General features: G+C 35.3%; 3 protein-coding genes across 6 annotated transcripts in view; 2 read left to right on the top strand and 1 right to left on the bottom strand.

Moving 5' to 3' along the window:
- Positions 1–3,383: 3,383 nt before the first annotated feature.
- LOC125651805 (selenoprotein F-like) lies at positions 3,384–12,771 on the top strand. The gene is made up of 4 exons (XM_048880583.2): positions 3,384–3,496; positions 5,103–5,285; positions 5,746–5,809; positions 11,309–12,771. The coding sequence occupies exons 1-4, from the start codon at positions 3,452–3,454 to the stop codon at positions 11,485–11,487; spliced, it is 471 nt and encodes a 156-aa protein (XP_048736540.2). The 5' UTR covers positions 3,384–3,451; the 3' UTR covers positions 11,488–12,771.
- Positions 12,772–12,964: 193 nt separating this feature from the next.
- LOC125651253 (uncharacterized) lies at positions 12,965–13,992 on the bottom strand. The gene is made up of 2 exons (XM_048879832.2): positions 13,949–13,992; positions 12,965–13,715 (listed from the first exon to the last, which is right to left on the bottom strand). Exons 1-2 carry the CDS (start codon positions 13,990–13,992, stop codon positions 12,965–12,967), a joined length of 795 nt encoding a protein of 264 aa, XP_048735789.2.
- A 3,843-nt stretch (positions 13,993–17,835) lies between these two features.
- The window catches only part of LOC125650174 (beta-hexosaminidase subunit beta-like), an 18,121-nt gene continuing 10,582 nt past the window's right edge, over positions 17,836–25,374 (top strand). For 3 of the 4 annotated variants that reach the window (XM_048878207.2, XM_048878206.2, XM_048878205.2), the window contains exons 1-6: positions 17,851–18,263; positions 20,918–21,030; positions 21,138–21,248; positions 22,778–22,879; positions 23,193–23,298; positions 24,138–24,342. In XM_048878207.2, the coding sequence (XP_048734164.2) occupies positions 17,891–18,263; positions 20,918–21,030; positions 21,138–21,248; positions 22,778–22,879; positions 23,193–23,298; positions 24,138–24,342 (1,010 nt within the window). In that variant the 5' untranslated portion in view covers positions 17,851–17,890. Of the gene's footprint in view, positions 18,264–20,917; positions 21,031–21,137; positions 21,249–22,777; positions 22,880–23,192; positions 23,299–24,137; positions 24,343–25,374 lie in introns of all 4 variants that reach the window. The other variant, XM_048878208.2, reaches the window with a different exon arrangement.

Below are 25,374 nucleotides of genomic sequence, written 5' to 3'. Positions count from 1 at the left end.
GCTAAATTCTTCGTTCAAATGAAGACTTCCATGGCGCAATATTTTATCTCCCGCAATTGAAGAGTTCCTATAGTTGTGTTTTGGTTGTTTGTTTTTTTAAATTAGCGATGCATAAGTAGGTATGTGGAGATAGTTATGTATCAGTACTTTGATAAAACAGACAATAGGAACTCTTCAATTTCAGGAGATAAAAATTGTGCCATGGAAGTCTTCATTTGAACGAAAATTCATACCTACATGGTAAGCAATGCAAAATTAATAGCAATAGAAATTTAGTTTAACAGTCAAATCACTTATCGGAAGCGAACAGCAGTGTCACCTAAGTGCACATAAATTGCTAGAACCGGCCGAAGCTGAAAGCAAATTTCCAGACATGAATTATGATAAAATGAAAGCGTCAGTCCAAATATTCAGCCAAGCCGAACCTCAACAGAGATTAAAGCCTTGTTTACATAACAAAGAATTGTGAGCTCTATATCTCTGTTGCAACTCAACAACTGACATTCAAATTTTTGCTGACCACTAGAAATACCTCAAGTTAGTTAAGCATTGTAAACATGAAAATTGGAAAAATGAAATTTGAAAATTTTAAGCTCAAGTCGCGCCTATGTCCCTTTAATGGAGGCATAACATACAGGTATAACTCGACCTCCAAGATGAATGGAGTTATGTTTGAGTCTGTTCAACTGTTTTGTCATCCCACAGGTAGAGCGATTCCTTACCTTATAAAATATATGATGCTTCAACTGTTCACGTGGGTTTCTTTACTATTTTTTTTTGGTATGGCAAGCCCTTTTACTATTTATTTGTAAAATAAGATATATTTTTAAGCAAGAGAGATATATCTTTTCAATAGAGATATACATCTATTGATTGTAGAAATATCTCTGAAAGTTAGAGAGATATCTTTTTACACTAGGGAGATATCTCTTTAAAGAAAAAAAAGAAGATATTTCTTTCAACAAAGAGATATCTGTTAACGCTTGGGGATATCTCTTCTTGGGGGATATCTCTTCTTGGGGATATCTTTCTCTTTTAGATATATCTCTTAAAGCTAGAGAGATATCTTGCAAAGAGACATCTCTCTAGTGTAAAGAGATATCTCTCTATTAATGTAAAAAGAGATATTTTAAATTAAACAGATCCCCCGGTGATCATCATAACTTCTCCCTGTTGCATCGTCATTAATATGATGTAACCCTATTTTTAACCAATCAAATATTTCTAGTGTAAAAATGGCGGAAAAGGTTGAAGAGGTGGCTGGGTAGTCTAGATCATCCCAACGTTTGTATATACGCCGACTCCCCACATACACAAACGTCGAGATGATGCAGGTAACAGAGGCTGATGAATAGCCAAAAAAGGGGTGGTGGTGGTAATATTTGACTTGAACTCGGAATGTATGCTTTAAGTGTTAGATTACCGAGCACCTAAACCACTACGCCACCCAGGCATTTAATGAGGTATGCTACACCAGAGAAATTTGATATGGATGAAAAGTGGAGGGTCTGTACAACATTATTTTGAAATTGAAAACTTTAAAATTTACTTTATTTAGTAAAAAAAATACTGCTTTAGTTGAAAGCAATCTGAGAAAAACTTAAAACCCCTGCTGGACTCGAACACGCGATCTACACTATGTACAGTTCAGCAGTCGAGGTGCTTTTCCCCCCCCCCCTCTCTCTCTCGTTTTAGTCGACGTGCTAACCTACTGAGCTACTCAGCTAGGCGAGAATTTTAAAATGAATAGACTAATATTGCTGATATTTATATTTTCATCCATGTTTTGAAAGGAAGTCAGCCATTACGACGATGTAGAGTACCTCCTTAAGTTTATAGGTTTCACGTTTGACAGGCGGCTAAATCTCAAGGTAAATTTTGAGAACGACCCCCCCCCCCCCTATTTTAGCCATTTTCAACAAGGGGGCCACCTTTAAATGGACTTGTGCCGTACAGTGATACTCAAATAAAACAATGTCAGTGTTTTAGTTCTGGTTTAGGGTGGCCTTTTGCAACAGTTTGCAATTATTTAGATCCATTGCGTTACATCTACTATATACTCTATATAATCACGGTGATGTTAATGCTTATCAAAATATAGCTGCAATAATGTAGCCCTCTCTGATTTTTTTTTTTTTTTAGGGAGAGGGCTACAACTCCTTAGGATCTCCGTAATGGTGCAAATGCGGGAGTGATTCACTCCCGCAACATTTGCGCTCATTCTAAACATTTCCTGACTTTCTTTACGTAAATAAAATGATATTCTATGTTTCTTAGTCAATATATAAATTTACAACCTTCAACTTTAGATTTGTGAGGCTCTATTCTACCGTTTTCAACAATTTCGATAAATTCCAATTCCTCGATTCATATTTGTGCGCCATGTTTGATGTACTGAAGTTTCAACTTCCGATTGTCAAGTCATTTGCATATGCCATATAAGGTAGTATTTACATCAATGGACAAGTATGGAGGCGAAAGCTATTTCGTCGGTCAATCTCTACCCAGAGTTATCGTTCCTTACACTCACTTTTGAAAGTGAGTGTAAGGAACGATAACTCTGGGTAGAGATTGTTTCGTCGGTATTGAAAAGGTTTGAATTAAATATCAAGTTAAAAACCGAACAGCAGAGTGTAAATTCTTTCTGCAACAATATGATTTTCCTTTCTTTGTCGAAGTGGCTCGAGTAACTACATTTTCGCGCTGATTGTCAATGTTTAGGCTTTCATTAGATCCACCTACGAGATCTCGCGATAACAAGCATGGCGGAGCAGACAAGCATGGCGGAGCAGACGAAGAATTTTGCATGCTGTACATTATATTTAATGAAAAACACCTTTACTAGACATGCCCGAGCACAAAGTTGGTACTCCTTTTGGTGTAAACAACATTTGGGACTAATACACAGAGTTTATTATCGGTTATTCATAAAATTATTTTGCACCATTACGGAGATCAACCCGAAAACGTCAGAATAAAAAAAAATTGGATAGGGCTACATTATTGCAGCTAATCAAAATAATAAAGATACTATCAACAGAAAGATATCTTTATTGAGTAATTTGGGTAAACACAAGTATAAACTGACATTGTATAGCAGAATATTTGTAAAAAAAAAAATGATATTCAAGTAAAAAGTATTTATGTAGGCGAAATTGCATACCAAGTGCTCTATACTTCTTTAAGTAGCTAAAAATAATTACACAACCAAGGTAAAATAAACAGAAATAAGTTCATATCTGCAAAAATGCATGCATCTGCTGAAAAAAATATTTTCTTAAAAAAATTATTTATGTAAAATTTATCGAAACTTCTATTATTATTATTCTTTTATATCACAATAACCCATTCCTTTAGCATTGCAAACACATTGCTGTTCTTGTGGCAAACCGGAAAAAACATCTCCGGATCGTCGTTTTCATTCTACCCGGAAGTAGTACTTTTTATCAACATGGTGGACACCGGAGGGGTCCTCGCTTATTTTCTGACGTTTTTGGTGAGTAATTGACAAATTTACACTAAATTAGATCCCAAAATCAACGAAAATTGTAAGATTTTTTCTATTGCGTTTCTGAGAGAGGGAAGTGAAGTCTGGAAAGGTTATTTTGAAAAGAAACTAATCAGTATATGACACGTATGTTATAAAATGTTTTTAATTAAAAAGTTAGGCAACTTCTTCATCCTCTATGGAGTTGACCTCACTCTTGAATGTAATATAAACTCCAACTCGGTTAAAACATCAGCTTTTTCTACGGAAGCATATTAGGGCCGCAGCAGTATCTTTTTTTTTAGTTTGTTATTTGTTATAACAAATTACTAATCTGTTATAACAAATTCATAATCTGTTATAACAAATTATTAATTTGTTATAACAAATTAATAATTTGTTATAACAAATTAATAATCTGTTATAACAAATTACTAATCTGTTATAACAAATTACTAATCTGTTATAACAAACTAAATAAAGATACTGCTGCGGCCCTAATTTGCTTCCATATTTTTCCAATAAAAATTTGAATCTTGAAACTGTACACTGTGGCCGCCGTATACTGTTCTGGCCCTGAATTCCTCCAATGAGGATGCTGCTGAAGCAGACTCTGGTGGACGATTCCAGTACCTAACTGGCAGAGGGAAGAAGGAGGTCTTATATGTATCCTTGCTGGTACATGGATGTCCTCATCTAGTCCTGGCATCTCCAGGCGTGTTGTACTTAACTGAACTGATGTCTACTTAGTCAGGTTGGAAACACTTTCCCTCTAGTGAGATCTTCTCGCTAAAACGCAATTATCCCTCTCTAGCGATAAAGTAAACATTACCATAAACAAGGGTTTTGGTGTCTTTATTGAAAATAATGGCAAATTCCATGCAATGATTAATAAGTGCGACTCACACCCAACATGATGTGAATTGTCTCTATAAAATTGACAACATGGTCAAGAAATTGCATTTCAAAGTTGCTGCGTAAGAGGGAAGCAGTTTGAAATCCAATGCACATCGTAAGTGTTTTTGTTTTGATTAATATATTTGCAGAAGTATCAGACATTTTAGCACTTTTTCTTCTTTTCACGTGAAACCAGAAGAGATGTACTCTACAGGTGTTTTTCTCGGTTATACGGAATATATTTACTCTCGCTAGAGAGGGATAATCACAATTTCGCGATATTATATCTTGCTGTAGGGGAAGTGTTCCCAATCTGTTAGTAGCTGGTTCATGACCTTGTAGCAAAGGACAAGTTAATGTTTGATACTGGAAAGAATCTCAGTCTAGTTGATCCAATAAAGAAGTAAACACAGCCAGGAGATGTATGATCATATACTTGTTGAAGACAAGCATGGTAACTCTACGCTGCAGTGGTTCAATGTCTGTGGTCAGTGTGGCTTTGTGTGGGTCCAAGCATTCACTTGTCAGTGCCCTTAAACAGTCAACTGAATAAAAGTTACCAAAGTACCCTTTTAAAAACAGTCAGTTATTTCTTTAGAATGCTGCATTAGGGGAAGTTTTCAACAGATTTGTTTCACAATTGGAACTAAATGGCTAATTTAAATGTTTCCTACATTGTGTTGATGATTTTACAATTATCTTTTTGTTATGTTTGCAGCTATTTATAGAAAGAACAGCTTGCAGTACATTATCTGTGGAGGAGTGTAGGAGCCTTGGTTTTGTTACAACTGATCTGTTATGCAGTGCCTGTAATGAACTTGATACATTCAACTTATCAACAATGAAGGAGAATTGCTTGCAGTGTTGCCAAAAAGAAGACACAGAAAGCGATGCGCTAAAAGTAGACTATTATTATCATTACTTACAAATATTGCACAAACGCAGGGTATAAAAACCAATGTATTCTGAAAATTCCTTTGATTACTAGAGAATGTTTTGCTAGGAATACCATACTCATGCTAACATCCCCCCCCCCCCCCCCCCCCCCCCCCCCCCCCCCCCCCCCCGCCACAAAAAAACAACAACCCAAAAAACAATGTGTTTTACACTTGGTGTGTTTTATTTACGTAATTATATTTCATTGTCTAGGTAGGACAGTGGAATTTCTAGGTAGTACAAGTAAATTTTCCCTTGTCACTTGCTTAAGGAAAACTGAAATATATATATATATATATATATATATATATATATATATATATATATAAATTATTTTTCAGCCCCTTATTAAGATATATTAGCATTCAGCAATTTTGTTTTGTTCATGATCCTTAATTTCATTGTACTAATTCAATTTTTTCCAGGTTTATCCATTTGCTGAGCTGCATGTGTGCAGCTGAAAATTGGGACGGTTCCCACAAGTGCAGGGTAGGTTTCTCTGATACGTAGGAATTGAATTGATATTTGATTTTAATATAATTACATTGTATAAATATCCAATCTGTTTTTTGTTGTTGTTTTTTTAGGATAATCTCACTGTAATGTATACATGTATTTGATTAAAATCAGATTTATTATTCCCTCTCAATTGCAATATAAAACTACATGAAAAGATTAAACACACAAGTTTCGAGATACGTCCCTATGGAGGACTTTTGTTCACAGTAAAATTGGTATACACTATGGTGTGGGGGTGTGTTGACAAATGCCCATTACTGCACAGTAAGTTGTCATATGCAGTTTCATAACCCAAATTCGATTGATACACAAACTAAGTTAGTAATAAGTTTTCAAGGGGTTCATAAACACATGGAATGTGCATTAATATCGGCATAGTATAAGAGTTATTGCCCATGACAACATTTTTAAAATAATGTACATTGTACATAGATCCCATTGATTATTTATAGAAAATTAAAAGTTTTTCATTATGAAATAGTTAACAATTTTTTTTATTGAACCTAGTATCCTCATGCAACATCATAGGTTTGATCAAAATCTTGATTAGTCAAAATATGTGCATGATGGAAAATAAGAAATATGTCTTTTGTAGGAATTTTATCAACTAGGTTCAATGATATGCTGGTATTTTCTCTATTGTATGTTTATTTTACAACAATATCCCAAATATCCACAATTAATTTATGTATATTACATGTATAAAGTAACACTTTAAAAAAAACTCTTCAAAATATTATTTTTTTTTTTCATTTGAACTAGCTTTTATATGGTTTTTAGCTCACCTGAACCGAAGGTTCAAGTGAGCTATTCTGATCACATTTTGTCCGGCGTCCGTCTGTCTGTCTGTTCGTCTGTCTGTAAACTTTTCACATTTTCGACTTCTTCTCCAGAACCACTGGGCCAATTTCAACCTAACTTGGCCAAAAGCATCCTTGGGTGAAGGGCTTTCAAGTTTGTTCAAATGAAGGGCCATGTCCCTTTCAAAGGGGAGATAATCACAAAAATGCAAAAATAGGGTGGGGTCGTTTAAAAATCTTCTTCTCAAGAACCACTGGGCCAGAAGAGCTGAAATTTACCTGAAAGCTTCCTGACATATTGCAGATTCAAGTTTGTTCAAATCATGGCCCCCGGTGGTAGGATGGGGCCACAAGGGGGGATCAAAGTTTTACATACAAATATATAGGGAAAAACTTTAAAAATCTTCTTCTCAAGAACCACTAAGCCAGAAAAGCTGAGATTTACATGAAAGCTTCCTGACATAATGCAGATTCAAGTTTGTTCAAATCATGGGCCCCTGGGGTTGGATGGGGCCACAATAGGGGATCAAAGTTTTACATACAAATATATAGGAAAAATCTTTAAAAATCTTCTTCTCAAGAACCACTGAGTCAGAAAAGCTGATTTTTACATGAAAACTTCCTGACATAGTGCAGATTCAAGTTTGTTCAAATCATGGCCCCCGGGGATAGGATGGGGCCCCAAGGGGGGGGGGATCAAAGTTTTACACACAAATATATAGGGAAAAACTTTAAAAATCTTCTTCTCAAGAACCACTAAGCCAGAAAAGCTGAGATTTACATGAAAGCTTCCTGACATAGTGCAGATTCAAGTTTGTTCAAATCATGGCCCCCGGGGATAAGATGGGGCCCCAAGGGGGGGATCAAAGTTTTACACACAAATATATAAGGAAAAACTTTAAAAATCTTCTTCTCAAGAACCACTAAGCCAGAAAAGCTGATTTTTACATGAAGACTTTCTGACATAGTGCAGATTCAAGTTTGTTCAAATCATGGCCCCCGGGGATAAGATGGGGCCACAAGGGGGGATCAAAGTTTTACATACAAATATATAGGGAAAAACTTTAAAAATCTTCTTCTCAAGAACCACTAAGCCAGAAAAGCTGAGATTTACATGAAAGCTTCCTGACATAATGCAGATTCAAGTTTGTTCAAATCATGGGCCCCTGGGGTTGGATGGGGCCACAATAGGGGATCAAAGTTTTACACACAAATATATAGGAAAAACTTTAAAAATCTTCTTCTCAAGAACCACTGAGTCAGAAAAGCTGATTTTTACATGAAAACTTCCTGACATAGTGCAGATTCAAGTTTGTTCAAATCATGGCCCCCGGGGATAGGATGGGACCCCAAGGGGGGATCAAAGTTTTGCACACAAATATATAGGAAAAACTTTAAAAATCTTCTTCTCAAGAACCACTAAGCCAGAAAAGCTGATTTTTACATGAAGACTTTCTGACATAGTGCAGATTCAAGTTTGTTCAAATCATGGCCCCCGGGGATAAGATGGGGCCCCAAGGGGGGGATCAAAGTTTTACACACAAATATATAGGGAAAAACTTTAAAAATCTTCTTCTCAAGAACCACTAAGCCAGAAAAGCTGAGATTTACATGAAAGCTTCCTGACATAGTGCAGATTCAAGTTTGTTCAAATCATGGCCCCCGGGGATAAGATGGGGCCCCAAGAGGGGGATCAAAGTTTTACACACAAATATATAGGGAAAAACTTTAAAAATCTTCTTCTCAAGAACCACTAAGCCAGAAAAGCTGAGATTTACATGAAAGCTTCCTGACATAGTGCAGATTCAAGTTTGTTCAAATCATGGCCCCCGGGGATAAGATGGGGCCCCAAGGGGGGGATCAAAGTTTTACACACAAATATATAGGGAAAAACTTTAAAAATCTTCTTCTCAAGAACCACTAAGCCAGAAAAGCTGAGATTTACATGAAAGCTTCCTGACATAGTGCAGATTCAAGTTTGTTCAAATCATGGCCCCCGGGGATAAGATGGGGCCCCAAGGGGGGGATCAAAGTTTTACACACAAATATATAGGGAAAAACTTTAAAAATCTTCTTCTCAAGAACCACTAAGCCAGAAAAGCTGAGATTTACATGAAAGCTTCCTGACATAGTGCAGATTCAAGTTTGTTCAAATCATGGCCCCCGGGGATAAGATGGGGCCCCAAGAGGGGGATCAAAGTTTTACACACAAATATATAGGGAAAAACTTTAAAAATCTTCTTCTCAAGAACCACTAAGCCAGAAAAGCTGAGATTTACATGAAAGCTTCCTGACATAGTGCAGATTCAAGTTTGTTCAAATCATGGCCCCCGGGGATAAGATGGGGCCCCAAGGGGGGGATCAAAGTTTTACACACAAATATATAGGGAAAAACTTTAAAAATCTTCTTCTCAAGAACCACTAAGCCAGAAAAGCTGAGATTTACATGAAAGCTTCCTGACATAGTGCAGATTCAAGTTTGTTCAAATCATGGCCCCCGGGGATAAGATGGGGCCCCAAGAGGGGGATCAAAGTTTTACACACAAATATATAGGGAAAAACTTTAAAAATCTTCTTCTCAAGAACCACTAAGCCAGAAAAGCTGAGATTTACATGAAAGCTTCCTGACATAGTGCAGATTCAAGTTTGTTCAAATCATGGCCCCCGGGGATAAGATGGGGCCCCAAGGGGGGGATCAAAGTTTTACACACAAATATATAGGGAAAAACTTTAAAAATCTTCTTCTCAAGAACCACTAAGCCAGAAAAGCTGAGATTTACATGAAAGCTTCCTGACATAGTGCAGATTCAAGTTTGTTCAAATCATGGCCCCCGGGGATAAGATGGGGCCCCAAGGGGGGGATCAAAGTTTTACACACAAATATATAGGGAAAAACTTTAAAAATCTTCTTCTCAAGAACCACTAAGCCAGAAAAGCTGATTTTTACATGAAGACTTTCTGACATAGTGCAGATTCAAGTTTTTTCAAATCATGGCCCCCGGGGATATGATGGGGCCCCAAGGGGGGGGGGATCAAAGTTTTACCCACAAATATATAGGGAAAAACTTTAATCTTCTTCTCAAGAACCACTAAGCCAGAAAAGCTGAGATTTACATGAAAGCTTCCTGACATAATGCAGATTCAAGTTTGTTCAAATCATGGGCCCCTGGGGTTGGATGGGGCCACAATAGGGGATCAAAGTTTTACATACAAATATATAGGAAAAATCTTTAAAAATCTTCTTCTCAAGAACCACTGAGTCAGAAAAGCTGATTTTTACATGAAAACTTCCTGACATAGTGCAGATTCAAGTTTGTTCAAATCATGGCCCCCGGGGATAGGATGGGGCCCCAAGGGGGGATCAAAGTTTTGCACACAAATATATAGGGAAAAACTTTAAAAATCTTCTTCTCAAGAACCACTAAGCCAGAAAAGCTGAGATTTACATGAAAGCTTCCTGACATAGTACAGATTCAAGTTTGTTCAAATCATGGCCCCCCGGGGATAAGATGGGACGCCAAGGGGGGGATCAAAGTTTTACACACAAATATATAAGGAAAAACTTTAAAAATCTTCTTCTCAAGAACCACTAAGACAGAAAAGCTGATTTTTACATGAAAACTTCCTGACATAGTGCAGATTCAAGTTTGTTCAAATGATGGCCCCCGGGGATAAGATGGGGCCCCAAGGGGGGATCAAAGTTTTACACACAAATATATAGGGAAAAACTTTAAAAATCTTCTTCTCAAGATCCACTAAGCCAGAAAAGCTGAGATTTACATGAAAGCTTCCTGACATAATGCAGATTCAAGTTTGTTCAAATCATGGTCTCCGGGGGTTGGATGGGGCCACAATAGGGGATCAAAGTTTTACATACAAATATATAGGAAAAATCTTCTTCTCAAGAACCACTGAGCCAGAAAAGCTGATTTTTACATGAAAACTTTCTGACATAGTGCAGATTCAAGTTTCTTCAAATCATGGGCTCCGGGGGTAGGATGGGGCCACAAGGGGGATCAAAGTTTTACATACAAATATATAGTTAAAATCTTTTTCTCAATAACCACTGAGTCAGAAAAGCTGATATTTACAAGAAAACTTTCTGACATAGTGCAGATTCAAGTTTGTTCAAATCATGGTCCCCGGGGGGTAGGATGGGGCCACAAGTGGGGGGGGGGGGGTCAAAATTTTACATACAAATATAGAAAAAAGCTTTAAAAGAACCATTGGGCCAAAGAAGTTGACATTTACATGAAAGCTTTCTGACATAGTGTAGATTCAAGTTTGCAAAGGGTAGTTTGGGCCATAATAGGGACCAAGGTTTTACATGCAAATATATATGGAAAGTCTTCAGATATGGGCCAAGGTGACTCAGGTGAGCGATGTGGCCCATGGGCCTCTTGTTTTTTTATGCTGTTTAACAAAAATGTATGATGTTGATGTGTACACCCTGTACTCACCCAAGTTTTTAATAGAATACTCAAGGCACCTCCATCACAGAAGAGCTGATATCTCGGAAATTGTGTATAAGATTGTACTATATAGAGTTTATCTTTTCTTTTGTCTTAGAAGAACTATATTTTTGCAAGTCTGAATGTGCAAATCATGAAACATTTCAAAACAATATCAATATTACATGCAATACAGAGCTACATTCTTTTCTTTTCAGCATTTGTGAAGTCGGACCGTCTTAAACAATTCCCTCGTCTGGCAGTGCGTTACGTGCGGGGAATGGACCCCACTATCAAACTCATGGATGAAAATCGTAATGTTGTGGAGGAGTTGGGGATAGACAAATGGAACACAGATTCTGTGGAGGCTTTCTTCCAAGAGCGATTGCAAAAATAATTTTAGATGATTAAAAGGATGTACCAAAAATAATAGAATGATAGGGGTTATAAACATTGACATCTGTTAAAAAATCATCTATCATTGTCATTTATTGTAATTGACTGTTGATGTTAGCTGAAAGTTTGTTGTTAAATGGGCAAAATACTGAAATTCTATCTGTAATGTATCACATCAGCTTGTGATAAATACCTGTACATTTGTAAGAAAGGACTATATATGATAAGGGCTCCCTTTGTTCACAAAAAAATCAACAGTTTTTTTGTTTTTGTTTCAAAATTAAGTATATTTTATGCAAGAATCCAGGTGCAACTTGAATGTTATTCTCAAGTTGATCAAAAGGACGTAGATCAGGAATTATAATGTTTTGCTTCCATTTTTGGTATATAAAAATATAAAATGTGATATTTTTCATGCTGTTTTCCTTCTTAAAAACATGGGAGTGCAAGCTATGACAGACTTCATATTCATATCATAGGTATATCTAGTCAGTATACGCTCATGAAATACATGATATGTGATCTAAAATTTTGTTTGTCCAAAGTTGCACTCAATTATATTTTGAGAAAGAAATACATGTAGTTTAGCCCCCCCCCCCCCCCCCCCCCCCCCCCATAAAAAAGAAAGGGAAAAAAAAAAAAGGGATTTTTACTGAATTTGAATAAAATGGAGAAATAGCATCACTTTCGATGTTAATCACTCCCAAGCGACTGTATATAGCAGAAACTGAGTGTGAAACTATGGGTTATTATCTCTCATAAAATAAAAGATTCATCTTTGTTTAATACTTCAAGATTTTGAGTTTTACAGGGTTCCAGAAAGGCTCTTATTATAGATAGTCCATTTTTACATGTCAAATTATATTCATGCTAGGACTGTTTCATTTTTGCAGTACTCTAATACATGAAGTACTAGTACTTATCACTACTTAATGTTCAGAAGCTAGCCTACAACATGCATTAGAATGGGAAGGGGGGGGGGTATTTTTGTTCAAATGATACCATAACATTTTGATCAAGAGTTGCGTGATTGTATTTTTATGAATCATTGTGCTTTAACACAATGCAGGTCTGCTTGTTGTTACTGAACGTCCTTGATTTCAGGATGAGTCTAAACTGAGACCTGCTTTAATGAAAGCATTGCAGAAAAGCTCAACTGAGTTCGGCTATGCTGGATCTCAGGTCTTAGTTCAGACTATTCTTGGAATTAGGTGGTTTCAGTATAAACTTGTGATCTGCAGTGATCGAGCCATATGTGAGAAAATAAATGTGTTCATATATGTAACATCATGTCGTGTCTTTTTAGCGAACATGGACAGAATGTCCAGAGATATACTTTGTATTGTGTTTCATTAGCGTTGCCTGGGTTCGAAACGTTCAAGTTTTTAAAAATTGCTTATTTTCAAGTAACTACTCTACATGTATATCCCTACATTGAAGATTGTGAGGATGAGTCTTCTTCTTCTTGTTGTTTGCCTCTACACTTGGATTTCTGCTTCCTCTACGAATCTGGTGGTCTTCTGTAAGTCCTCCACTGTTCCAAATAGCTTTTCCTGGATGGTTGTTGGTAATGGCCATATCCTTTGTCTCAATGCCTGATGGTTCTTGCATGTCTGTAGAATATGTGTTGTATCTTGTTCTGCCTCACCACAGGGACACATTGGGGATGGTACCACTTTCACCAATCTGTTCAGATGTTTGTTTAGTCTATTGTGTCCTGTCCTCAGTCTGAATATGACGGTTTGTTCAGGTCTCGACAGATGGTGGTAACTGTCTTGATGGTTGGATTTTCTGTACAGAGATTTTATTATGGTTTTCATCTCTGCAAGGCAGACTGGGTTTTCCTCCTGTTGTTGTCCAGCACCTTGTTTTGCAAGAATGTCAGCTTGTTCATTACCATAGACTCCACAGTGCGAAGGGATCCATTGTAGCACTGTTATGCGACTTTGAATGTTAAATAGCGCCTGTTCTAGTGATGGTAGCTTGTTGTTTGTCAATCCCTGTAATACAGACAAAGCATCTGTAAGGAAAACAACTGGAGTTGTGATATTGACTTTGTCTGTGATGGTATGTGCAGCATGACTGATGGCTTTTTCTTCAGTTTTATAGTTGGAACAATGCAAGCCTGTTGGTATTGCTTCAGATTGTCGCTCTCCATTTGGATATTGGATGTATATACCAGCCCCTCCGTTTTTTATTGCATTTGTGGCTGATCCGTCCGTGAATACTCTTATCCAAAATTCAGAGGGGTACTGTTCTTCGAAACGTTCAAGTTTTTAAAAATTGCTTATTTTCAAATAACTACCCTACATTGAAGATTGTGAGGATGAGTCATCGATAAAGTAGTTAAAAGTTTTATGAGGAGCAATTGAAACTTGCATGAATGATTTTAAATCATTCATGCAAGTATGTAGAGATATATATATATCCTCTTCAGCCCAAGTCCTTCTAGCGACTTTCACTTCTCTGCCTTGGTCGATCCACTTTCCGTTTCAATCCAGGGCATGTCAGGTGATGTTTGATGCAGGCGTTCCTAGTATGTGGCCAATCCATCCCCATTTCTGCCTCTTCATCTTAGTTTCAAATGGGGCTTGTTTTATCCTGCCCCACAGTTCTTCTGACATTGGAGATGACTCACCTGATGTTAAAGATGTTTCTGAAAACGGGCAATTCAAACAGACATTACAAAAATAACTAATTGAATTAATGATATCTTGAAATAATTAATGACATTTTCAATTATTTGAGTTTATGTTAATTTGGTGCTCCATGTATACCTGACCAGCAGTACTGTACTAAAACACCACTCTTTATTTTACATCATTTATTTTCAATATTGACAAAATTCCAACATATTCATAAAATCTCATATGCTGGACACATGGCATCACAAAATTTCTCGTATAGTTATGTGAACATGAATTATTGCTGTTTCCATTAACAAACTGAACACATAATTTTATAGTCACTGAAGATCAAAGACAGCAGAGTCATATCATGGGCATCAGATTTGTTAGAAAATATTTATTTTAACCTATTACACCTATATATTTTATCCTTTAATTCAAATGTTCACATCCCTGTCACTGTTAAAATCATTAAAATATAATGAATTGATGGGATTTAAAAAAAAAAAAAAAAAATGAAAACGGCTAGATAGAATGATAATGTCCTACGGACCCGGGTGGGCCTGTCCCGAGACACAGTTAGATTATTCTAACTAGAAAACAGCATTTCGTAATTAAAACCAGTCTCCTCGATAAGAGACACGTAACCATATGATATATAGGACTCTAAATTAAATTCTTTTTGGGGTTGAAATGGAGCCTCTCAAAATTTAATCTCTGCGAGATTCGTCGAGGCTGGATATTTGGACTCCGACTGACGCCTCTTCTGGTCCAAATATCCAGCCTCGACGAATCTCGCTGAGATTACTCAAAATTAAGACTGATCTTCAACTTGGGAACATAGATTTACCCAAAAACACCCAAGAATACCCCAAAACACCCCAAAACATCCAAAAATATCATAGAACAGCACAGTAAACAACCAATATCGTTCATATATTAAAGAAAAATTTATTTTTTTAGTAAAAATTTTAACCAATAAATAATTTAACCAATAGCATTTGGTGTAAAACAAACAATATGAATATTTCGTTAAGGTAACTCCATGCTCGCAGTTTTATCTGATACAAGTTCAAAATGTGCATTTATTTCCATTCGTTAGAGTTAAAACTAACAAATTGTCAAATAAAATACATAGGTCATCACACTTTTTAAGATGTGAAAAGTACATAAACAGAATCATATATCACCGTCAGAAAAGTGCAATTTTCCATTAACAGTGATATTAAAATTCCATACAAACTGGTTATGACGATATAGTAGCATTCATAACAATTTCATGAAACTATCTTCACAAAAATATACAAAATGTCTGTAAAAAATAAAGGAAATCATCGCATAATAGACTTGATAAAGAAATCATTAATAGAAACAGAGTTATTGCCCTTGGATTCAATATTTTGAAACGTATCATTGATTATTCATCTATAACTTAGACTTTTGAAATATTTTATTCTAACAAGATTTTTTACAATAACTATAGGAAAAGACTACAACAAAATTTATGTTCCTAACATGCATAAATCTAAATAAATAATTGATTTTGCAAAATATGATGACATCACATTGTCAAGAGGGTGGAATTACTTTAAATGATCAAAACAGTAAATTATTTGATGCCGCCGATTGCACAATCATGAGTCTTCTTTACTTTCAAATTATTTTTATTTTACAATCTACTCATATCTGCTTTGCAATGGTCTCCAGTAATTAAAGTTTAATTGCTTTCCTTTGATGTAATAATTTAGCCTATAATATCGATCATTGATTAAATATGAATTTTCATTTATTTTTTTTTAAATACCAGTTAAAATCTAATTTTTTTTCTTCTTTTGTTTTTTTTAAAGATTTTATTTAAATATAAAATATATATTTATATGTCATGTGACTCCGATGAGCTGGGAAAATTAACCGAGTTATCGATCTTCAAATAACTCTTTTATGTATATTGATACCATTTCAAATAATATACGGCGAAATTGTTCAGTTTTCTGCGTAAATAACATAGTTTTAACTGGCTCGTAGATTTACCCCAAAACACCCAAGAACATCCAAAAACACAATGAAAAGACCCAAAAACACAATTTAAAATAAAATATTGGATGTTTTGGGGTGTTTTGGGGTATTCTTGGGTGTTTTGGGGTAAATCTATGTTCCCAGTTTTAACCAATATTTTATTTTAAATTGTGTTTTGGGGTCTTTTCATTGTGTTTTTGGGTGTTCTTGGGTATTTTGGGGTGTTTTCGGGTGTTTTGGGGTAAATCTACGAGCCGATCTTCAACAAACATAAATTTCAACTTTGATTATATTGTAGTGGTTTGGATTTTTATTTCCATAGCCCTGGTTTCGTAATTTATATTTACTTATTATTTGCTAGTATTTCAGTATGATAATGTTATTTACATTGAGTTTTCAGTTATTACTTACGTAAAACCCCTTTATTGTTAGTCGTTTATAAGCTAGGTCATGTGTTGACTTTCCACATGTTTTACTTTTAAAACAGGAAGTGTCATCCATGTTGGCAGTCTTTCCGTAGTACTTTTGATAGCTGTTTTCTAATTGGCTAAGTTAGCCTTAGGATCTTTGATATCTATTGGCGTTTATTTTTGGGCATAGCTAGGGTATTTAAAGCCGTGTTCGTGTAGTTTTCTTCACTTGGTTGGGGATAAGCCTCATGGCACTTTATCTCTGCTTTTAATGCCAACCTCAAGGTACACGGCATTCTAGGTTTCATTTAGCACGTGCTGAGCGAGCACTTTATGATTAGAGTTAGGATGTTAGGATTTTTATAGATAAGTTAGGTTCCCTTTCCAAGTCCAGCCTGGTTTTAGGAGATGTGGATAACAGGTGTTAATTCTAGAACCACTATTCTTTATTATTTTGCCCTTTATATTTTTGGTGTAGTTCATTTGCTGGGTTAGTTATTTTTAGAGCCCAGACTTTTCAGTGTTTTTCATAGTTCAACTCTAGAGTGTTGATAGAGTTCATATTGGGTGATCTAGCTCATTTTCCTTACATTTTCTAATTCAGTTATTTATAGTAGTGTTTATTCATAGAGAGATTTTTGACCATTTTCATTAGTATGGAGGCTCAGTAGGGACATATATTTTTTTTTTAGTTTCTCATATTTTTCATAGGTCTTCCACATTCCTGCCAATTTCTATTATTTATATATATATATATATATTTTTTTTTCATAAACTTCCTTTTTATTTATTGAGATTATTGTTGTTCATTTGCTAAATTAAATCATATTTCTGATATAACTTTATTTGTTTCTGTGAAATTTCCATAGACTTTACTATTTGTTATATTTTGATCATTACTTATTATTTGTTATCATTTACAAAGGTTAATTCTCACTTTATTAAATTCATAAAAACTTTAAACAGTGTTTTCATTTAGCGTTGATCATAGTTCAGAAATCCCCTTACCTGGGTTGATCATTGTAAACTGGAGGTAGTTTACCACTTTAAGCCAAGTTGGCTGGTAACTTTCATATTTTATCAGTTAAAGAGTTCTGCTTTCCGGTTACAATATATTGCCAATGATTTTGTTTAATTAAGTATGAATCCATTTCTATAACTTATTTTCAATCCATATGAATGTTTAAGGACATGAATATTAATCTGCAAAAAATGAAAGAAACAATACTTGCAAAGATATTAGGCCTAGATATTGATCATTGGACTTGGGGCGAAAGGTCTTTAAGGACGAACCGTCTTGGGAGCGAAATGTTCGTGCGAGTCATGTGATGTTGCTCATGTGACATCGATCATGGCGTTGATGCTTTGCTTTCTGTTTGTTCACCTCGTTGCGTTTGTTTACAGCAATGGTGATTACCAAAATGATAAATTGGTATCAGTCACAGCAACAATTGGAATGCCATGGCCATTACCGCAGCAATATTCCTCAACACCGGCCGTGTACACGATAAATCGAAATGTATTTAAATTTAGAGCGACCGACCAAAGTTGCGACATTTTGGAGTCCGCCTTCTTTCGTTATCAGACAATAATATTTGGATACAGAGAGAAGACTTTGCGATTCCATCCGAAGTTGTTTCTGAAGGCAGGGTCCCTTACTGTGTTGGATGTCAATGTCAAAAGCAAATGCGATCGATACCCGTACCTTGGAATGGATGAATCTTGTAAGTACACCAGACCAGAAATGGAATATTCTGCGCGACAGGGTAGATAGTACATGCATTTGGTGTAAGGTATTTGATGCATAATAACAATAAAATCCACTGTTTTTAACTCTTTCGTAATAACAATCCATTTAGTTTGCAAAGCTAGATAAATCTATATAAAATAGATATATGAATAAGGAAGAAAAAAACCCTCTATATATATAGATAGAGTTTCCCCCCTAATTATATTTAATTATTGATTAAAATCTAGATGCCTGTGGATAAATTAAACTGGGTAGGTAAACCCTGTTCGCAGCAAATTGAAAACCCGGGTCTCACCTCTTGTATATCTAGGGGTCTGTGTTTGCCCATCTTCGCTAGCCAAGGGTGACAATCCACGGTGTTTCTCTATTCATAGAGAATAGAGAAACACCGTGGATTGTCACCCTTGGCTATCGAAGATGGTGTTTGCCCAAATCTCTATTTTGTATTGCTTAAATAGGAGTTATGAGATTGATCACTGTTCGTTAATTAAGATCTTCACCTTTAACGATATAAAATTTTCAGATTATGTTTATGACACCCTCATCACAGGGTGATCATAATAGGTATTGAGTGTAGAAAATTGCACAGAATCAAGCCAATATTTTATGGTAGTTTTAATAAATGTGAAAATTAGGCAATAGAATCTTGACATATGCAGCAAGAATATATACATGTGGTATAGGCACAGGCACTTGTTTTTGTAAATAAGTTATGACCTCTGTATACTAATAATGCATCAAGCTGCTTAGCTTCAAATGGCATATATTCTTACTGCATATATGTCATAATGCATAATGAGTACACTTTGTAAATATCGTGTTAGGATTAAATATAGATTGCAGTGCTCGAGCTGGGCTTCGCCATTTTCGCCAATGGCGAATTTTTTTCAAAAATGGCGAAAAAAAAATTAAAGTGGCGAAAATCCCATTTTGTAGTAAATTGTATTTTAAAATCTGTCTTGTGTTTTCATTTGTCAGTGACACATTATCGCCTGTTTGTTTATGCAGTCAAAATTTGTTTATTCAGTCAACGCGTGCGACCGGAAATCTCGCGCCGCTCCAGTGCACACAGAGCTGGTCACGATGGCCAGATAATAGCCTCAGGTAATGTATGGCTGCAAAAAAGTCGGTGATTATGTAATAAAGTACATCGGACAGCTGTGTACCCTGCTGTGGTCAATTGTTTAACATTTGAAGTCTTATTCATTATCGTGTTATCATCTTCACATTAATGTCAATTCTTAACCACAGAACCGACCGGTAATTAAATTGGCCGTATTATTGTGCATAATGTATATACATCAATTGTTTATTTTTGCGGCCAAGCTCGTTGATTACAAGATTTTAATTTTGATGGGTTTGATTTTAATTCGATATTTCATAAACAATGCGGTCGGTCACCATTGATATGGACATAGTAATTTTAATAAAAAAAAATTCTTTGAAGTTCGGTGCGCAACAGTATAAAAATGTTAATCTCACAAGACTATGCACTAAACTCGTAGCTTCTGAGCCAAGTCAGTCTAGAATTAAAAAAAATATCATTGTTTGGTTTTACAGTCAATCCCACCTGCTCAAACATCTTATTCTGTCCAAATTGCAAAATCTTCCATACCAAAACGGAAATTTAATAGGGAATGGTTGAGATACGACTCTAAATTGGGCTTGATGTTTTGTGACATCTGTATCTCGGGCAAAGTACACAATGTTTTCACTGAAGGGTGTAGCATCATGAAGTTTATATTTATATGATTTATTATCTGATTTTTGATTTCCATAATAGAATTTATCAAAAAACAAATCAGGTTCTTAATAATTCAAAAAGAAGTGTTTAGGTATGGTAGGTGGATGTGATTAAGTACTATAACTGATTCAAAATGCTAAAATCAGTGTAATGAATGTAAAACTTATACGGTACCAATTTTGATGCACCAGATGCGCATTTCGACAAATAATGTCTCTTCAGTGATGCTCAACCAAAATGTTTGAAATCCGAAATAACAATGAAGTTTTAGAGCTAAATATAGCCATAAACAGCGTGCCAAAAAAGTGGAGCCAAATTCGTCTAAGGATAAGAGCTATGCATAAAATAATATGATGGAAATAATTGTAAAGCATGAGATTATTTGCGCTGCGCCGCAACCCGAAAAAGTGGCGAAAGGGAATTTTGGTCCAGTGGGAGCACTGATAGATTGTATGCTTGATTTTAATAGACAACTTGACAATTGGTGCAGCTAGAGTACACTTTGTAAATATCGTGCTAGGATTATATAGATTGTATGCTTGATTTTAATAGACAACTTGACAATTGGTGCAGCTAGAGTACACTTTGTAAATATCGTGCTAGGATTATATAGATTGTATGCTTGATTTTAATAGACAACTTGACAATTGGTGCAGCTAGAGTACACTTTGTAAATATCGTGCTAGGATTATATAGATTGTATGCTTGATTTTAATAGACAACTTGACAATTGGTGCAGCTAGAGTACACTTTGTAAATATCGTGCTAGGATTATATAGATTGTATGCTTGATTTTAATAGACAACTTGACAATTGGTGCAGCTAGAGTACACTTTGTAAATATCGTGCTAGGATTATATAGATTGTATGCTTGATTTTAATAGACAACTTGACAATTGGTGCAGCTGGAGCCACACTGAATTCAAACAGCGTCTGGGGTGCATTAAGGGGAATTGAAACTTTTAGTCAGTTAGTCCTACAACAGAATAAAGATATGGTAAGTGGCACTAAGTACTAACTTATGTTCAGTATATCCATGAAATATGTAAAAGACATGAGAAATATGTACTGTATGATTGGACATGTGAATTTCTTTTTTTTAAGTTTACCGTGAATGGTACAACAATATCGGACTTCCCTCGATTTCAACACAGGGGTCTCCTATTGGATACCTCCAGACACTTCCTAGATGTGTCCGTCATAAAACAGAACCTGGTAAAAATACTCCATTGTTAGCACATGTTTTCTTTTAAAGAGTGTCCATATAACAGTGATAGAGCTAATGTCCAGCTTCCATATAACAGTGATAGAGCTAATGTCCAGCTTCCATATAACAGTGATAGAGTGAATGTCCAGCTTCCATATAACAGTGATAGAGCTAATGTCCAGCTTCCATATAACAGTGATAAAGTTAATGTCCAGCTTCAATATAACAGTGATAAAGCTAATGTCCAGCTTCCATATAACAGTGATAGAGCTAATGTCCAGCTTCCATATAACAGTGATAGAGCTAATGTCCAGCTTCCATATAACAGTGATAGAGCTAATGTCCAGCTTCTATATAACAGTGATAGAGCTAATGTCCAGCTTCCACATAACAGTGATAGAGCTATAATGTCCAGCTTCCATATAACAGTAATAAAGCTAATGTCCAGCTTCCATATAACAGTGATAAAGCTAATGTCCAGCTTCCATATAACAGTGATAGAGCTAATGTCCAGCTTCCATATAACAGTGATAGAGCTAATGTCCAGCTTCCATATAACAGTGATAGAACTAATGTCCAGCTTCCATATAACAGTGATAAAGCTAATGTCCAGCTTCCATATAACAGTGATAGAACTAATGTCCAGCTTCCATATAACAGTGATAGAGCTAATGTCCAGCTTCCATATAACAGTGATAGAGCTAATGTCCAGCTTCCATATAACAGTGATAGAGCTAATGTCCAGCTTCCATATAACAGTGATAGAGCTAATGTCCAGCTTCCATATAACAGTGATAGAGCTAATGTCCAGCTTCCATATAACAGTGATAGAACTAATGTCCAACTTCCATATAACAGTGATAGAGCTAATGTCCAGCTTCCATATAACAGTGATAGAGCTAATGTCCAGCTTCCATATAACAGTGATATAGCTAATGTCCAGTTTCCACTTTGGTGAAAGTTTTGAATACACAATGTTGTACATGTATGTGTAACGTAGTATTTAACCAAATGGAATTTTTAGTTATTATTCTAATGAGTGCAGAACAGTTTCCCAAGGTCAAGACATTTTCTCTGTTTTAATATTAGGTATTGATCATGAAGTTTAGCCTCACTGTGAGCTAGATCAACTGCAGGCAGTCAATACTAACTGAAAATGTAAAGAATATCTTTGCTTTTTGTAGAAAGGTAGAAGGTTAACTAAATAGTGAATTTGAATTAAGACCCAAGTCCTTAACTCTTAGCTGCAAAGAAATTTTTGATATGTTTTCTATGATTTTGAATTTTTCTTTGTGGATGTTGGTTTCTAAATTTGAAAAAGAGAGGGAGTGTTCCTGGTTGCCTCCTTTTATTCGTACACATGTACAGACATGTGCATATCATGGATCAGAATATTATTATATCATAATATGTATGCTTGAGTTTAGCGTCGAGGAAATCTTGATCATTAATTCACAGATGATATATATAGTCCATGACTAGTTTACCTGTGCATGTTGTATGTAATTGATTAAATGTGAACCTTTTGACTTTTCAGCTAGCCATGTCACAGAGTAAATTCAATGTATTTCACTGGCACATTGTGGATGATCAGTCATTTCCTTACACCAGTGTCGAGTTCCCAGACATGTCATCAAAGGTCAGATTTCTGTGTCATCAAAGGTCAGATTTCTGTGTCATCACAGACTTTGTGAATTTGATGGGGATGTGGTATTATTTATTATATTCAAGCCTGGCTCTGTTCCTATAGAGTGAAAATTGATTTTACTTAAATCAATGCATACACCTGAATTCAAGCAGTTTCAAGTTACTAACTGACTGATTGCAGTTTCACGTATCTTACAAATAGTTTCAAGTGTCCATTTGACAATCCATTAATTTTGTTTTAAAGCCTTTATTTATAAAAAATGGGTATTATCTCTGAATGAATTTTAAATGAATTACTGTTTCAGGGTGCTTATGATTCTCGACACATCTACACACAAGATCAGATTGCAGAAATAATAGAATTCGCCCGCATTTTGGGAATAAGAGTTATTCCAGAATTTGATTCACCAGGTATTTATCAAACGAGCAGCTCATGTTCTTTCTTCATGCTTTGATTATTGAATATACATATGTACACGAACAATTAATTTGTCACAGGGATTATTTTGATGGTTTACATTGTCAATGTTACATATACTAGTAGCTAGTATTAGAATACCCTGATTTAGAAGTATTATAAATCACTTCCTATTTGCAAGAACTTCATGTGTTCCCATGAGCGTAACTTTAGGTGAAAATAAGGTTCTTATAAATATTAATTCATGTTTGTTGTGAGTGATTTTTGAAGGTACATGTGTAAATATTAGAATTATCATTGTCCATGGGAGTCGGTGTTTGTAGGTAACAAAAATTTTACTGGTTCTCAGGGAAGAAATTTTGTGGGTAACTTCAACCCTAAAACCAATCCACGCTAACTGGTTAATCAACACTTGCAGAAGTATCACACAGAAGTCTGACACAATGAAAGCTGATTTCTGTCCTGTTGGACTGTAAATTGATTATAATTGTGACTGTGCAATTATAATGCGACGTTGTATTTACATTGTATATATACTTGTAGATTTGAAATGAAACACTCACGTTTTTCTAGTGTCCATATTTTTTATACAATAATGAATTAAATGAAAGTTTGTGAAAATTTTAAAATATCTTGCTTATAAATCTGACATGCATATGGTGAAATCATAGAAATTAAGTCTCACAAAATCTAAATGGATTACATTAAAGGGGCATGGATACAATTTGAGTTGAAAATTTTCAATCATGTCCATGCCCCTCTAAATGAGTCTAGGACTATTGGTACATGTACCTTGTTTTAAATCCCAACTAGTATATCCTTCTTTTGACAGGGCACTCGCAGTCTTGGGGTAAGGCAATCAAAGACCTGCTGACAAAATGCTATAGCGGCAGCCAGCCTAATGGACAGTACGGACCAATCAACCCTTCCCTGGAATCCTCGTACAGTTTCCTGTCCAAATTTTTTGCTGGTGTCGCTAAAGTATTCCCTGATCACTATCTCCATCTTGGAGGCGATGAGGTCAACTTCGATTGTTGGTTTGTAGTTTAGGAATATTTATTAGTATTTGTCGGAATGTATTCACTTTAAATTCTGCAAAGGAAATTTTGTTTTACATATGAAAATCATTTTTGTTTAATCATAATTCCAAAAGTTGGACCCACAGACACCCACATAAACAAATTAACTCAAAAATTAAAATAAGGAAGTTATTAAACAAATCATTGATTTGATACCATATATATTTTTAGTTCAAGCCATGAAAATGATGCTTTTTTCTATCAGATATACTTGTTGCTTATTATGTTCGTTTGAAAATATTTCATGGACTCTACTACAATACAAAATTGTACAAAATTGACATTCATAGATAAATACTCACACAGACACTTGTCTACATAAATTCTGGCATACAAATAAATGTTTAAAGTTAAAAAAAAAATCAGAAATTTGAATTTTAAGAAATTTTTCAATGAAAAGATGATATCAGTCTATTAAAGATATAATTATTGTAGAAATCATTAGCAGAACATTTTTGTCACAATTTTATTCATTGGACAAGTTTATTTTTTTAAAAATCTGATGTACAAGTAACATGGAGTAATATTGTCAATATCATACAACTCATAAGTTATCAAATCTGTTTTATAGTGTTGACTTTTTAATACCATTTTCATTGATTTGGTAAATGCTAATCAACCAATTGATTTGTGTGTTACAACAGAAATTAAACTCTTTCTCTTTTCTATCATCATCTTTTTCAAAAGAATATTTAAGGAATCACTGTCTAGTTTTTTTTTTACCTACCGATACATGTAACATCATATACCCCCCCCCCCCCCCCCCCAGAAAATAAAAATACAACAATAACAAAAAATCAGACAGTGAGTTCCTCTTTGTATTTACTTTATTTATTTTTAATCTTTGATCTAACTAATTAACTTTTGGGTGGAAGTGCAGGGCTCGAAATTGACATATGTCCGTCAGTCTGTGACTGGTTAAAAGTATGGCGGACTGACTGACATTTGTTTTAGTCAGTCTGATGGGACTGGTTAATTTTCTAACGCATC

This window comes from Ostrea edulis, chromosome 5, assembly GCF_947568905.1.
Source record: "Ostrea edulis chromosome 5, xbOstEdul1.1, whole genome shotgun sequence".
NCBI lineage: Eukaryota > Metazoa > Mollusca > Bivalvia > Ostreida > Ostreidae > Ostrea > Ostrea edulis.
The sequence above is the reverse complement of the archived record's forward strand: the minus strand, read 5'-3'. Positions and strand labels throughout refer to the sequence as shown.